This window comes from Pipistrellus kuhlii, unplaced genomic scaffold, assembly GCF_014108245.1.
Source record: "Pipistrellus kuhlii isolate mPipKuh1 unplaced genomic scaffold, mPipKuh1.p scaffold_m20_p_41, whole genome shotgun sequence".
NCBI classification, from domain to species: Eukaryota; Metazoa; Chordata; class Mammalia; order Chiroptera; family Vespertilionidae; genus Pipistrellus; species Pipistrellus kuhlii.
Window position 1 is genome coordinate 2,180,525 of NW_023425542.1, and position 13,202 is coordinate 2,193,726.

Genomic DNA, 13,202 nt, shown 5'->3' on the forward strand with positions numbered 1-13,202 from the left:
ATTGGTAACAAAGTTAAATGAAAACGAAAGCTAATGAGTTGCTGGTCTCCAAAGTGTTGGAACTTGGTATATAATATTTTTATTTATTTATTTATTTTTAGAAATATATTTTATTGATTTTTTACAGAGAGGAAGGGAGAGAGATAGAGAGCTAGAAACGTCGACGAGAGAGAAACATCGACCAGCTGCCTCTTGCACACCCCCTACCGGGGATGTGCCTGCAACCAATGTACATGCCCTTGACTGGAATTGAACCTGGGACCTTTCAGTCCGCAGACCGACGCTCTACCACTGAGCCAAACCGGCTTCGGCGGTATATAACATTTTTAAAAAGTAAAATGTTAGAATTTACATAAAAACAGCTTCTGCAGTGTGGGCGCGGCCACTGGACTAGATGGTGTCAGAGGTTCTAGTTCTAGGTCAGAAGCCCTCCCGTGTTCATGGCCACCCCTCGACACTGCAGGCTTCTCCGGCGATGCTGGGGCCGCACATGTTCGTGGCCTTCCCCTAAAACGCTCTGGGTGTTTCCATGGCGTCTGCAGTGGTGAGGGGAGGAATACCAGGCTACGCCGCTTGGGTTGAAACCTGGCTGCATTCGGTACCTGTGTGACCTTGGGAAAGTGACTTAGCCCTTGTGTGCCTGTTTCCCCACTCGTCAGCGCGGTGTGAGAAGTAGCCAGCACAGGAAAAGGAGGCACCCACACCAGCGTAAAGGTGTGGCATTACTGCTGAGTGTCAGACCAGTCTTCACGGGAGGAGACACAAGGCCAGTCCCACTTTGCTTTGAGGCCTCTTGCTACTGTGAAGCAAGTGCAGCAAGAAGCTGGACTTAAGCCGCAGTATGCGTCTACTCTAAGTTCTTGGAGAATTCTTCTTGAGCTGAAGATGCTCAACACTTTGGCATCCTCCAATCCGAGATGGGGGACGAGGAAGCTGCACGGAGGAACAGCGTTTTGGGAGCTGCAGCAGACTGCTCCGGGTGGAAGCGGGGACTGTGTAGTTACTGGACACTCAGGGAGGTCCCGGGGCCATCCGCCTGCCGCCCGGGGCGGTCTCTTTACTGCACCCCAGCTCCCAGCGTGACCTCTCCCTCTGGGAGGAGTCACAGACCCCAGCTGGCAGATGAGGCCACTAAGGAGCACAGCGCACACCACCTGCTGGAAGGGCCGTCAGGCGCCCTGGGGAGGTGACGAAGCCTCCTCCACCCCAGGCCGCCTCTCACGGCTTCTCAGCAACAGCCTCGGTGAGGACAATGAGCTCCCCACACAGGAGGTGGGTCCCCTAAGACCCCACATTCCCATTCTCAGTGAGTCCACTCTTCTTTTCAAGACACTTCAAGAATCATTTTAAATGTGATGAGGGCTCAAATAATCCATTTCCACAAATTGTGATCCAATTCACAGTTGGCTGAAAGAGGTGGCCGGTATGAAAACACCTCTACTTCTGCCCAAAGGGGAATTAAAATAAGTTTACAGAACGCTGGGGCAGGCCCTGCCATGGTGGCCGCACAGCAAGCTCCAGCCTGGAGCTGCCAGCGAGGCCTGCCCACCGGTAGCCAGTGTCCAGGGCGAGGCCGCCCGCCCCTGGCGGTGACTCGAGGATGGTCAGAAGCAGCTGGCCCAACACCATGGCTACACTTAAGTTTCATGATGAGCATTAAAAGTCACATGTTCTTTATTTAGTCCATATAATACACCATTTTTAGAGTTTTTAAAAATTTAGATAAAAGAGCATATTAAATGGCAAGTGTATGAAGTTTCTCTTCATAAACAATGTCAAAACAAAAAGTTTTGAGTTACAAAATGTTAAAAAATATGTAGGTACTTAACATTTCACTAAAGCATAAAGGTACAGATATTTTCTAAAGAAAAATAATTGTGCCACTTACCTATTTTTGCTGTTTCTATGAACTTTTTTTATTCTGTACATAGGACATTTTGTACAAAATATGAAGTCTACATTTTTATTATTACCATAAAACAAAGATACAATGTATGTACAATATTAAAAGGAAGCCATACTACAGCCACACTAAAAAGACACTCGGAATAGTGACATTTCTGATGTACATCTGGGAAAGAGTGAAGATGCCAAACGCGGAACTTTATGAAGAAAAACAATCACCAGTTTATTTTCAATGTAGTAATTTTGAAATCAGTTGGTACAGAATAAACAATGTATCTATATAATAATATATAAGTTGAACAATTAGCACAGGGCATCTGAATACTAACTAGGAAAACTTTAATAGGCCAAAATATTAAATAATACTCTTGTCAAAGAAAATTAGTTTCTCTCAAAATGCTTTTTCCCTTTTTTTGGTGAATGTTTGTCTTCAATAAAGAGCAGAAATAAAACCTAGACAAAAGATGTTCTTATACTTTGAGCTTTACACAATCACCCAAACATTGAAATGTTGCTATTTTTTTTAGGGCAAAAGAGTCTTCCAGAAAGCTCTCTCACAAACACACTGAACATCCAAAATCAAGGCTATCTGAGCATCTGTCAGCCAAAGACGGAAGTTCAAACAATGGTATATCAAAATACAGAAGATGCTGCTTTATACAACAAAAAGCACCCTTTTTCCCTCAAAAGGAGAAGGCATCTAATCTTTTTTTAATTGCAAATTTCATAATGGTAAAATGGATAGATGCTTGTCAAGTTTCTCAGGAAGTGTGTCTGCTCACGCAGCGGGATTTCCACTCGGGGCTGGGCACTCTGAATCCAGCACGTGTGCTCCACACAGGAAGTCCCTCCCCCCAAGACACGGGACATACGCGGCCTGTGGACTTCAGTGGCAGGGAACAATAGTCTGCTTTTACAATGTTTGAGTGGATACCAAGACCTTGAATAGAAGACAGATCCTAAAAGAAGCCACGTTGCATCTGTTATGCAGAAGGACATTTAACATCAGTTATATAATCATATGCTGGAGACAAAAACACCCTAGAATCATTACTTGCTTAGGAGAGCAGTACACATCTCAAATAGCTTTCAAGCAGATAAATAAGTCAAGATACTGGCCACCCTGAGAGAAATAAAACATACAAAGCACTAAGTTTAAAGAATGTCCCTCGTGCTATTCCATCGAAAACGAGAAGCTCAACACATGCAAGGGAGTCTGGGAAATATATAGCAGCATTTGATGAAAACTCAGACACGGTACTTTCCTCAGAAGTGCATATAATGTGTGCTCGTTTCAACACAGGGGTCACCTGACACCAGCCTCCTGTCCCTCCCTCCCGGCTCTCAGAGCCACGTCACACACTGGTGAGCGGCCACGCCAGCGCCTGGCGTGCACGGGGCTGTTTGCCCAAAGGCAGCTGCAGGCTGCATCCGGCAGAGAACTGGCTCAGCTCACAACGTTCTCCTTCTAGCCTTCCATCCAGTGCGGAATTCTTAGAGGCTCTTATTCTGTTAATTCAAGAGCCTTGCTAAAGGGCAGCAACGTGTGAGGACAGAAAAAGAAAATCTGCAAACCCAAAAATGAACACATTGTTTTAAAAATCCCAATTCTAGCCAAGGGAGGCAGAAAGAGCTCTTTGTAAAACCAGCTTCTCCTATGAGCTTCTTCCTGGAGTCCTGGTGCCAGACCACCGACGGGCAAATATGGCTTTAGAAATACACGAAAGAAGTCAGACATGATGTACATGTCGCTGCTCAGAGAGAAGGACACCTCAGAGAAACAGCGGCTGAGGATTGTCACTTTTCCTGCGTTAGAACAATGACAGCAAAAATTCATTTAATGAAATTGAAAAAACACACATCAAAAACAGAAAGACATTGCTGGTGTAAACAATCACATGGAAACAACTTCAAAGGTTAAGTCTTAAAAATAGGAACATTTTTAAAGTAATTTTTTTAAGTGTTTCTTTGATTCGAAAAACATTGATACTCTCGGAACTATTTATTTCCAACAATCACCAATTCCATGTGGGTAGAAGGTGGAGGTGATGACCAGGGTGCTGCCTTAGCTCTGATGTTGGCTCGCTGTCATATTTGGGACCGTGGCGGGGACACCGTGGCCGGCTCTGCCTGGGCCTGAGTCACCATTGTTTGAACTCCTAATCTCGAGCTGGGGATGGAGTGCGTTACTGCCTACAGGACGGGGGCGAAGAAAGCTCTGACTCTGAGTGTAACTGATTTGTATGGCACAAAAGTATGTGTTTTCTACAGAATCCGGGACCGGGCCGGCGGGCAGGCGGGCGGCTAGCGGCCGTCCTGGGACAGCAGCTCGTCGGCTCTGCAGTGAGCCTCCAAGGCGTTCTTGGTGTGGAGGTCCTGAGGCAGCTCGGACTTGCGGCGCACCAGAGCCCGGTCCTTCTTCAGGTCCTTCTGTGCCTGGAATCACAAACGCAGGGCGGTGACCACAAAGCACACTGGCCCACACACCCAGGGCCCCTCTGCTCCCTGAAGGACAGGCAAAGAGGCAAGTCTTTCCTCCTGTGGCAACTATCCCAAAATGCCACGTCTATTAAAAATAGTGTGAAGGATGGTGTGCACGCAACTGTGCTTTGTCTTTTAAAATGTTTAGGTTTGCACAGATTATGCAATACCTCTGGTTTTGGTCAAGCCCGTGGCCACTGCGTTAACAGCAGTAATTTGGAAACATGACAGTAAGCCACGTGACTCATCCAAACACCATGTACATGAAGAGGACTGTCGGTTAGAAACTTGAGCCTGAACCAAGCCTTCCTTCCTATCTAATGTTTCTATCAAAAAGAAGACATTATGTACAGAGGATAAGTCACTTGGTGATGGTGAACAAGCGTCTACCAGAGAAAATATGTGTTAAGCCAATAATTTGACAACAAAAAAGAATATAACGGTACAACTTCTCATTAGTTTCCAGATACCTTACAGGATAGCCTGTAAAGTATACTTAATTGTAATGAAAAGTTCAAGGACCTGCGGAAGTCATACATGAAATGTTCTTATTTTTTGCAGAGCTAACATGTCTCAGGGCTCTTTGCAAATTTACCTACGGGAACAGCAATACTGTCAGAGTTTAGAAAGAATTTTGTGTGACATCATTTTAGATGATTTCTAAAATGTTATTTGAATATCAATATTCATTCGTGGTAAAGGAAGGCGTTTTGGTTTCTCCGGGAAGCTGGTGTAAGATGGCTCAGGAAAGCCACCCACGTCAAGAGACAGAGGGGCACCCGCCTGTCGCGTCACAGAGCTTGTAAGAGGGCTGTTGTTTGTGCAGCGGATTTGCCTTTGAACCTTGGGAAACTCAGAGGGAAATTCCCCCCGAGTTTTATGTCCGCTTCAGGGTGTGCTGTAAAAGAACGCAGAGCAAAGCCAAACAGAACCAAGACTCTCCATGCTCGGAGGATTCCTGATTGCTGGGACAGGCATGCCAGGGAGGAAAAGGCAGCAGCAAACCCCTCGGCACTGGAGCAGCGGTGCAAACCGGGAACACAGACCTGCGCTCTGAGAAGGAAGGGCAGAGGCGTGCTGTGCCGGCGCAGCGGGCCGCCCCTCGCAGGCGTGGTAAATGGATGTGTAAAGCGGAGAGTTATCTTCACAAACCGCCCGGGGAAAAGGTCAGAGAACAGGAGCGGGAGAGCAGGAGGCACCATGCAGGTGGTCACCCAGGTGAGTAACGCTTGCTGGAGGGGACGTGCTGGCGGACATGCTGATTGTGGATGGAACATACAAGACACACGGGACAGACAGACAGACGGAGAGGCATGACCATGACATCTGCTATGGGTGCAGCTGCAGGACACGCCTGCTCCTCAGCACAGGGCACAGCTGAGGCTGCATTACACAGTGAGTGGTCACAGAGCACTGTGCACGGCTTTACTACTCAAAGGAGGGCAGAACTAATAAACATTTCTTAAGGGACCAGATTCCTTGGTCCTCCACCATCACAAGCTGGAATGACAGGGAAAATACTTCATGTCACCTCTTTCCCTCAGCAGAAAGGCCTTAACACTCTATAGATTGAGTAAAGAATACCTGCACTTCCCACCTTCCGTCTTTCTACACCTTCCTGATTTGCATGGCTGGCACTGCTTTTCTCCCGACCGACTGTTAAAATGAGAATTGTAAACATTTTAAATGTCTCTGGTAGAAATGTCATTCACATGAAATTTACTAGTTTTCTTAGGATGCTCTATATGGAATTATACAACTTGCTCAAAAGAAATGCGAATATGGTCTGGCAGGTAAGCATACAGTTGACTTCCTCCACAATATCCCAGGCACCTCCACTGCCTCAGAACCTCCCCGCCTCCAATGCTGTCATCTGCCTCATGTGTCACCCCGAGCCAGCACTGGAGTCCTTTTTAGCTTCTTATGTCAATTTGGTATCCAAATCACCCACGTATATTTTCCCTCGGTATCTTCTCTTTGCTTTAACAACAGTGTTTTTGAGAATTTTAGGAATAGGACTGCAAACATTTTCAAGTTAAGAATGGTCTATCATATCAAATATTATACCTAAGAGACTGCACTAAAAATATTTTCATCTAGATAGATTGAGATTGGGAGGGGGTTTCAATCGATCCATACAAATCTGTAAATTTTAAAACTGGGGAGTGGTAATCTTCCAACCTTATTCTTTTATTGGCATTAATTTGGCTATTCTAGGTCCTCTGTATCACCATATGAATTTTAGAAGCAGCTCATCAATTTCTAAAAAAAAAAAGTCTGCTGGAATTCTGACGGAGATTGTGTTAATTTGGCATCTTAAATGCTATTGAGTCTTTCAACCTGACCCATAAAGGAATGGATGGGGGAGTCATTTTTGTAAGAATGTCAATCACACAAAACACCGAGTCATGTAATCTAATGTCAAGGGTCATGAAAACAAACATGTTACAGAGGAGGCCCTCAATCATAAATCACACAATTATGTATTATGTTCAGCACATTCTGGGTGCTGTTTGCTCTTTTCCTAGCTTTAATTACCAAGTCAGAGAATGTACTGAAAGGAAAAATTCTCCGATCCTAACATATTTAATGTGAAAGAACTGGCTCGTAAATCATGTTTCCTTCTCAGCTTTGTATGGACTTAAAAACGAACGTGTGGTTACAAGTTCACAGGCAGGCTAGGCTCCCTGGGCGAGGGCACTGGCTTAGCGCCTCTGCATGTCTGCAGGTGACAGACTGGCTGTCCTGTCCTTAGCACGTGCTAAGCTGTAGAACCAAAATGGTAATCAAAAAGAGGACCTCAAATTCCTTCCAAACTAAAAAAAAAAAAAATCAAGTATGAAAATTAATACTCCCATAAGTGGAGAAAAAATATAAGAATTTTATGCTTTTTACTAAGTCTATTTCATTGATAAAAATATTAACATGAGGAAATTATGATATGCAATTAGATTAAGTAAAAAAAATAAGTTACTAGGGGCACAGTGAATTTTACCGTTGTATTTTTATATTTCCAAGATTTGATGAGCTGCAAGAAGCACGAATTCACCTGTCTTTTATTTTAACCTGCAGCCAGGAGCGGGCTGGCGGGAGTGGTGTGACCGTGGTCAGCATGCGCACCGCCTCCTGCAGCGCTGAGAAAAAGAGTCCAGACCAGGGCCACGTGTGTACTACCGTAGTGATTCTAAATTTTCTAGCAGCCACGTCAAAAAAGTAAAAAGCAATAGCAATAGGTGAAATTAATTTTAATGTTTTATTTAACCCAGTATAATATTAAAAATATTAAAATTTCAACAAATAATCAATAATAAAAAAATGATGAACGGACTGTTTTTACATTCTTTCCCTCACAGTAAGCCTGGGAATTCCCGAGTTTGAGTGACGGCACACGCGGTGCTGATGGCCACATTTCAGGCTCAGCCACGTGGCTGGGGGAAGAACAGCACAGTCTATATGGTCTGGATCATATGCTCTGGGAAACGTCTGATCCTATCTGACCAGGTGGGGAATACAACTTACTTGAATTAAAATCAAACATTATCCCCCGCCCCCGTCTGTTTAACTGTGTTCCAAATGACATGAGCACTTAGGAACCACTTGCACAGGGCACACACCTCAGCCATCAGGCTGTCAGTGGTGATACTCCAGCCACTCAATGTTCACGTGTCAGAATCCCAGTGCTGGTGTCTTTGGAAACTTGCTGGTGGGAGGGAATTAAAGTTCAAAGTCAGACCCAGCCCAATCCCCAGCCCAGCCAGGACCACATCAGCTTCCTTGGGCAGAGAGGCACAGTACCGTAGGCTCTGCGCACGCAGGCGGCAGCTAGTGCGTCACCTCTTTGTAGCCCACGTTGCATATACTGTATCCCTGTTCAGTAATAAGAGTCCATGTTTGGACAATATAGAGTGGAAACAAAACCACTCGAGTGAGGGAGGATGTGTGGTGGTTCCGACAGAGCCCGCAGCCTGGGAAAACCCCAACAGAGCCCGGCCCTGCACAGGCCTCACAGGCCCTTCGGTCCTTCGCGGGGAGGGAGGCGAGGCTCCGCGCTGGTGTCTGGTGCTGAGCTTGGCCGTAACTATGACCAATGGGGACCAAGAGAAGTTGGAGAGGGCAGAGGGAAACAAGTGGCAAGACATTACTGCGAAGCTTTTGACTTTTTGCTCAAGTTAACATTGAAAGACATTTAAGGGTGGGGATTGCTGTTAAGATAAACGAGTAGACAAATTGCAGGCACATACATCATTCTTAAAAACTGTTTCTAGTAAACTATCACTGAGCTGTACAGATACATGTTTCCTGTAAGTTTACCCAAGTTTAATTTTTACGTCTGGCTCACGAAGACTGCCAGACAGCACCTCACCTACACGATCATATGCAGCTCAAAGCAAACCTACAGCGAGCGCCCCTCAGCTGAGCTCTGCGCAGTTTACCTGGCGGGCCTCTTCGTTCACTGTCTTTCTCAGCATCTGCACATCTTCAAATAGGGGCCCATCTGTCTCCATTGCAACCGGGATGCTCATGGTGCTCGCTTGACTATGTATTGAATACTGCAATGCAAAGTGTGCAGTCACTCTCTGTTAGCGCCTGGGGCCGACGCCAGGTCTCCTCCGGGCTGGGCAAGACTCCCACCAACACTCCCAGGGCCCTTTGCTGCCTCCACCTGCTGCTGGCCACCTGGAGTGCCTACAGCCGGTCACACGCAGGAGGAGGGCAGAGCTGTGTCAGTGGTCGCTCCACCATCCCGGCCCCTGCCTCACAGTGGCCTTTGGTGTCCTCATCCCACATAAGCAGTGAGAGCACAACATGGATTGGTCACCAGGGCCTGTTTCACACTGAAACCGCCACCTCTAACCTCCCAATCTTTGTACTGCTGATCTGTGAGGTGCACCCTTTCCTCTCCCACCTTCCTTTCTGGATCCTTTACCCCATTTCCTAACTGGCTTCAGCCCCACCATGGACCACATCCTTTGCCTACACCCAGAACACACAGCTGCTGCCCCGAGCTGGCAGCAGGGAAGGACCAGTGCACCCCCAAGTCCAGGAACTCCTGTCCACGGGGCCCAGCCTCACAGGCATCCTAGCGGCTCCCTTGTCACCTCCCCACTGGCCTGGGCTCTGGGCTTGGCATGAATTAGCACTCACAGCAGAGGGTCTTTCTGCTGTGAGTGCTATTCCAGGGGCTTCCCATGAAGTGGGTGCCATGGCCCATTTGACGAGGATTGAGACTCCGAGTGGGCAGTGAGGGGCAGCTGTTGCCCCTCTATCTCACAGCCTCCACGCTTTGCCTGGGGGGGGGGGTGTCCCCTTGCCCTCCGGCCTCTAACCTCCTCCCTCCCACCACAGTGCGCTTCCGGGAATGACGCTTGGTGTCTTTCTGTCTTCCTTCCCCCTCCAGTTCACCAACCTGCTTTGAGCCCTCAGCTCTGTGACGGGACCTCAGCCACAGGCTGTCAGTGGTGCCATCTCTTGGTTGCTAAGCCACTTTGTGGTTTCTATCCTCCTGGACCTGTCCACCACCATCCCTGAAGCTTCCCCTCCTACCTCCGCGTCGTCTCTGGTTGACAGTGCTTGCTTGCCTCACACACCCTGTGGGATCTCGACCCCACCTTGTTCACCGTGCCTTCCATGTCCCCCTGGACCCTGTCTTTGAAATGGCCGCTCACCCACCCACTCACTCGGGCCACACCTCGCTGTTTCTTCAACACCAGTGGGCTCCCGGGCCCCCTCATTGCCCAGCAGAGCGAGGTGCCCAGCCCTCCAGGCCCTTCCGCTGCTGCCAGACGCGTTTCTGAATGGCAAGTCTCACTGGGCACCTTGCTCTTCATGACACTGACACCTGCACACATTTCTGGAAACGAAGCCCAAGCTTCTGTCCCGTCTCCAGCTTTAGCCTGGAATGGAGCAGCCAGAGCCCAGAGGCCACCAGTATTGAACAGCTCGGCTTCCCTGCTGTCCTCTCCCTGCCTTGAGTCTCTCCCACGGATTCAGAATGGGTAAGCCCTGGACGATGGCCTCCCATACCCGCACTTCTCCTCACGTGCCTCCCGCCATCAGCACTTGACGTGGTACACTCTGACCACTGTGCCCTGTTCTCATCTTTGTACTGGGAAAATTCTATAATTAGTGACACAGCACAGTGCCTCTCAGGGCCACAGCCGCTGGGCCAGACCGAAGTGACAACTGTCACACTCAGGCGGCACAGGGCCTGCGCTGAGCCAGCATCAGCTCTGGCTCCTCTGAGCGGAAACGGAGTGTGCTCCATGGAATCTGGCAGGTCCTCGCAGGGCCCAAGGCAGAGAAAAGTGTTAACCAGGTGCCATGAAACCTTCACAGCAAAACCAACGGCCCAGGGCAGGACAGGGTCCTTACTAGGGATAGACCCCTCCATTGAGGCTCAAGGTCACAAAGGGTGAAGGGTCGCACACCAGAGCTACACCAAGAGTTCAGATGCCTGCCATCACTTCCCATGAGGCCCATGCAAGTCAGGGAGAAATAAGTAGTTAAATGATATTTATGTTAGAAATCTTCACCACCTTATGATTTAAAAAGTTAAATCACGTATGACAATAAAACCCTCATGAAGCAGCCACCACTGCTAGGTCAGACAGACTGAGAACCCTTTCCCAGGCTCCCTCGGTGCACACATTGGTGAGAACTCCATGTACATGGTTTGAAAAAAACAGGGACTCCTGGAAGACTTCTTGATACATGCCAGGCAACAGACAGTGAATTACTGAGAATCCATCTTAAAAAAAGGAAGCTATTAAATCAATTCTCAAAAAGGCAGATTTGAGATCAAGAACCAAGTTTCAAAACCCCTACTATTTTTGTTACAGAGATAAGAAATAAATTATTTACTCTTTGCTGTGAATGGCAAGCAGTGATTAGAATTCAAAAAGATAATCTCTCTAGAGAATTAAAACAAGTCCAAAGCCCTGATTTCTAGCCCTGAGATTACTCATGAAGTATTTTCCGTTTGAACACAGACAGGTCTGTTGGGGTCGAGCCACAGATGGTGTTGACACAGAGATGAGGAGTCAGCACAGTGCTCAGACCAGAGTGTGGGTCCCCAGTGAGTGCACTGTCCTGGTCACGGAAACATTTGTAATGAAACAGAAATGTGATGTCAGAAAGCTCAGAGTTCAGAGCGATCCGCACTACAGAGGGAAAACCTGTTACAGCTCTGAGGTGAAACAGCATGGTAACACAATCACCAGCACTCCCGCTTCGTAATGCTAAAGTTCGTTCATAAACTTCCCATGAGGTTTTTTCTATATTTCAGGTAAAACCAATTAGATCAGACACTCTGATTTGTACATATGTTACATGTTTCCAGAGTGCTGGTTTCCAGTATGTGACAGTTAGGGTGAGGGTTCTGACAGTCCAGCCGGGATTGACTGCCCTTTGCACTTACACCTGCCCAGATTTATGGTTTTCCTGTGCTTTAAAACAAATGTATTTTAACCTTACTTCCAACATAAATTCCATTATTTTTTTTTTTTCATGTATTTTTACTGATTTCAGAGAGGGAGTAAGGGAGATGGAGAGAGAAATAGAAATATCAATGATAAGAGAGAATCATTGATCAGCTGCCTCCTGCACGCCCCCTATCGGGGACTGAACCTGCAACTAGGGCATGTGCCCCTGGCTGGAATCAAACCTGGGACCCTTCATTCTGCAGGCCGACACTCTATCCACTGAGCCAAACTGGCTAGGGCATAAACCCCATTCTTTAAAGTAGATACCCATAGCTATCTAAGTTAAGTACTATACAGTTCCACAGTCATCTTAAAATAGCACTCAATGGAGCAGCATGGGGTGTACACTGGTAGAATAAGGCTGGCTGCTGGTGTTAGGAAGAATCAGAATCCACTTAAGAATGTCACTTAGTTTTCCTATGGCTCAAGTCTCTTGATTGTAGTTTTAGCAAAGGTAATACAAATCAATATGTGATTCTATGGGTAAATAGAACATATCTTTGTATTCATGTATTGCTTTTCATTCAATGTGAGAGATTTAAAAACTACACACCAACTTGGATAATAATTACTTTTGTGCCCCTCTCATCAAAGGGAATGGATGGTTTATCAGTTCATTTTACTGAACCTACTAGGATTTGGGGGGTAAGTTGAGCAACTCTCATAAAGAAAAAAAAAAAAAAATTTTTTTCTTTTTCTTTTTTCTAGGCAGTTGGAGAAAGCCTGAGAATTCTCATTGTGGCAAAGATCCACACAAACGGTTTTCAGGAAGCACAGGCCCCACGATGACCGCCAAACCCTGTGGTGACTGACGGGAATGGCTGCAGAGACAGTGCTCCAGGCACCCGGACCCGCAGACAGAACGCCAGAGACCACAACTCCAGCCCAGGGCCTGGCACCCTGCGAGCCAGCCCAAGAGTTAGTGCTACGTAGAATACGGCTCCACGGCTGGCCGCTCTGGAAGGCAGGGCCCCTGTGCTCACCAACAGAGCGAGAGGGTGCTCCTGGCTCAGAGCAGGTGCTCACATGGCAGAAGTCAGGCAATTCTTTGAGGACAAAAGGCTCAGCCACAGACACCTGATTTCAGGGAAGAGGACATAAACTTTATACTTAATCTATTCCAAATCTAATTTCTTTTAAAATTTGATATTAAAGAGAAGGAAATCTAGTTTAAGCCACAGTATCTATGATATTTGCAAGAGAAAGCAAATCACAATCTTGGTCCAAATAAAGCCTGTAGCCTGGATTTTACCACAGTATATTCATCAATTTCATGTATTACTTTAAAAGCACAAGAAAATGTGACAATCCTGTGGTAAAAACTTTTTGGGGCAA

General features: G+C 46.9%; 1 protein-coding gene across 13 annotated transcripts in view; it reads right to left on the bottom strand.

The window, feature by feature from the left end:
- Positions 1-1,891: 1,891 nt before the first annotated feature.
- PPP2R5C (protein phosphatase 2 regulatory subunit B'gamma) overlaps positions 1,892-13,202 on the bottom strand; it is a 138,429-nt gene continuing 127,118 nt past the window's right edge. For 6 of the 13 annotated variants that reach the window (XM_036411730.2, XM_036411723.2, XM_036411728.2 and 3 more), the window contains 2 exons: positions 8,820-8,936; positions 1,892-4,341 (listed from right to left, as the gene is read on the bottom strand). In XM_036411730.2, the coding sequence (XP_036267623.1) occupies positions 4,210-4,341; positions 8,820-8,936 (249 nt within the window). In that variant the 3' untranslated portion in view covers positions 1,892-4,209. Of the gene's footprint in view, positions 4,342-5,970; positions 6,043-7,281; positions 8,471-8,819; positions 8,937-13,202 lie in introns of those variants that run through there. The other 7 variants (XM_036411727.2, XM_036411734.2, XM_036411726.2 and 4 more) reach the window with 6 other exon arrangements.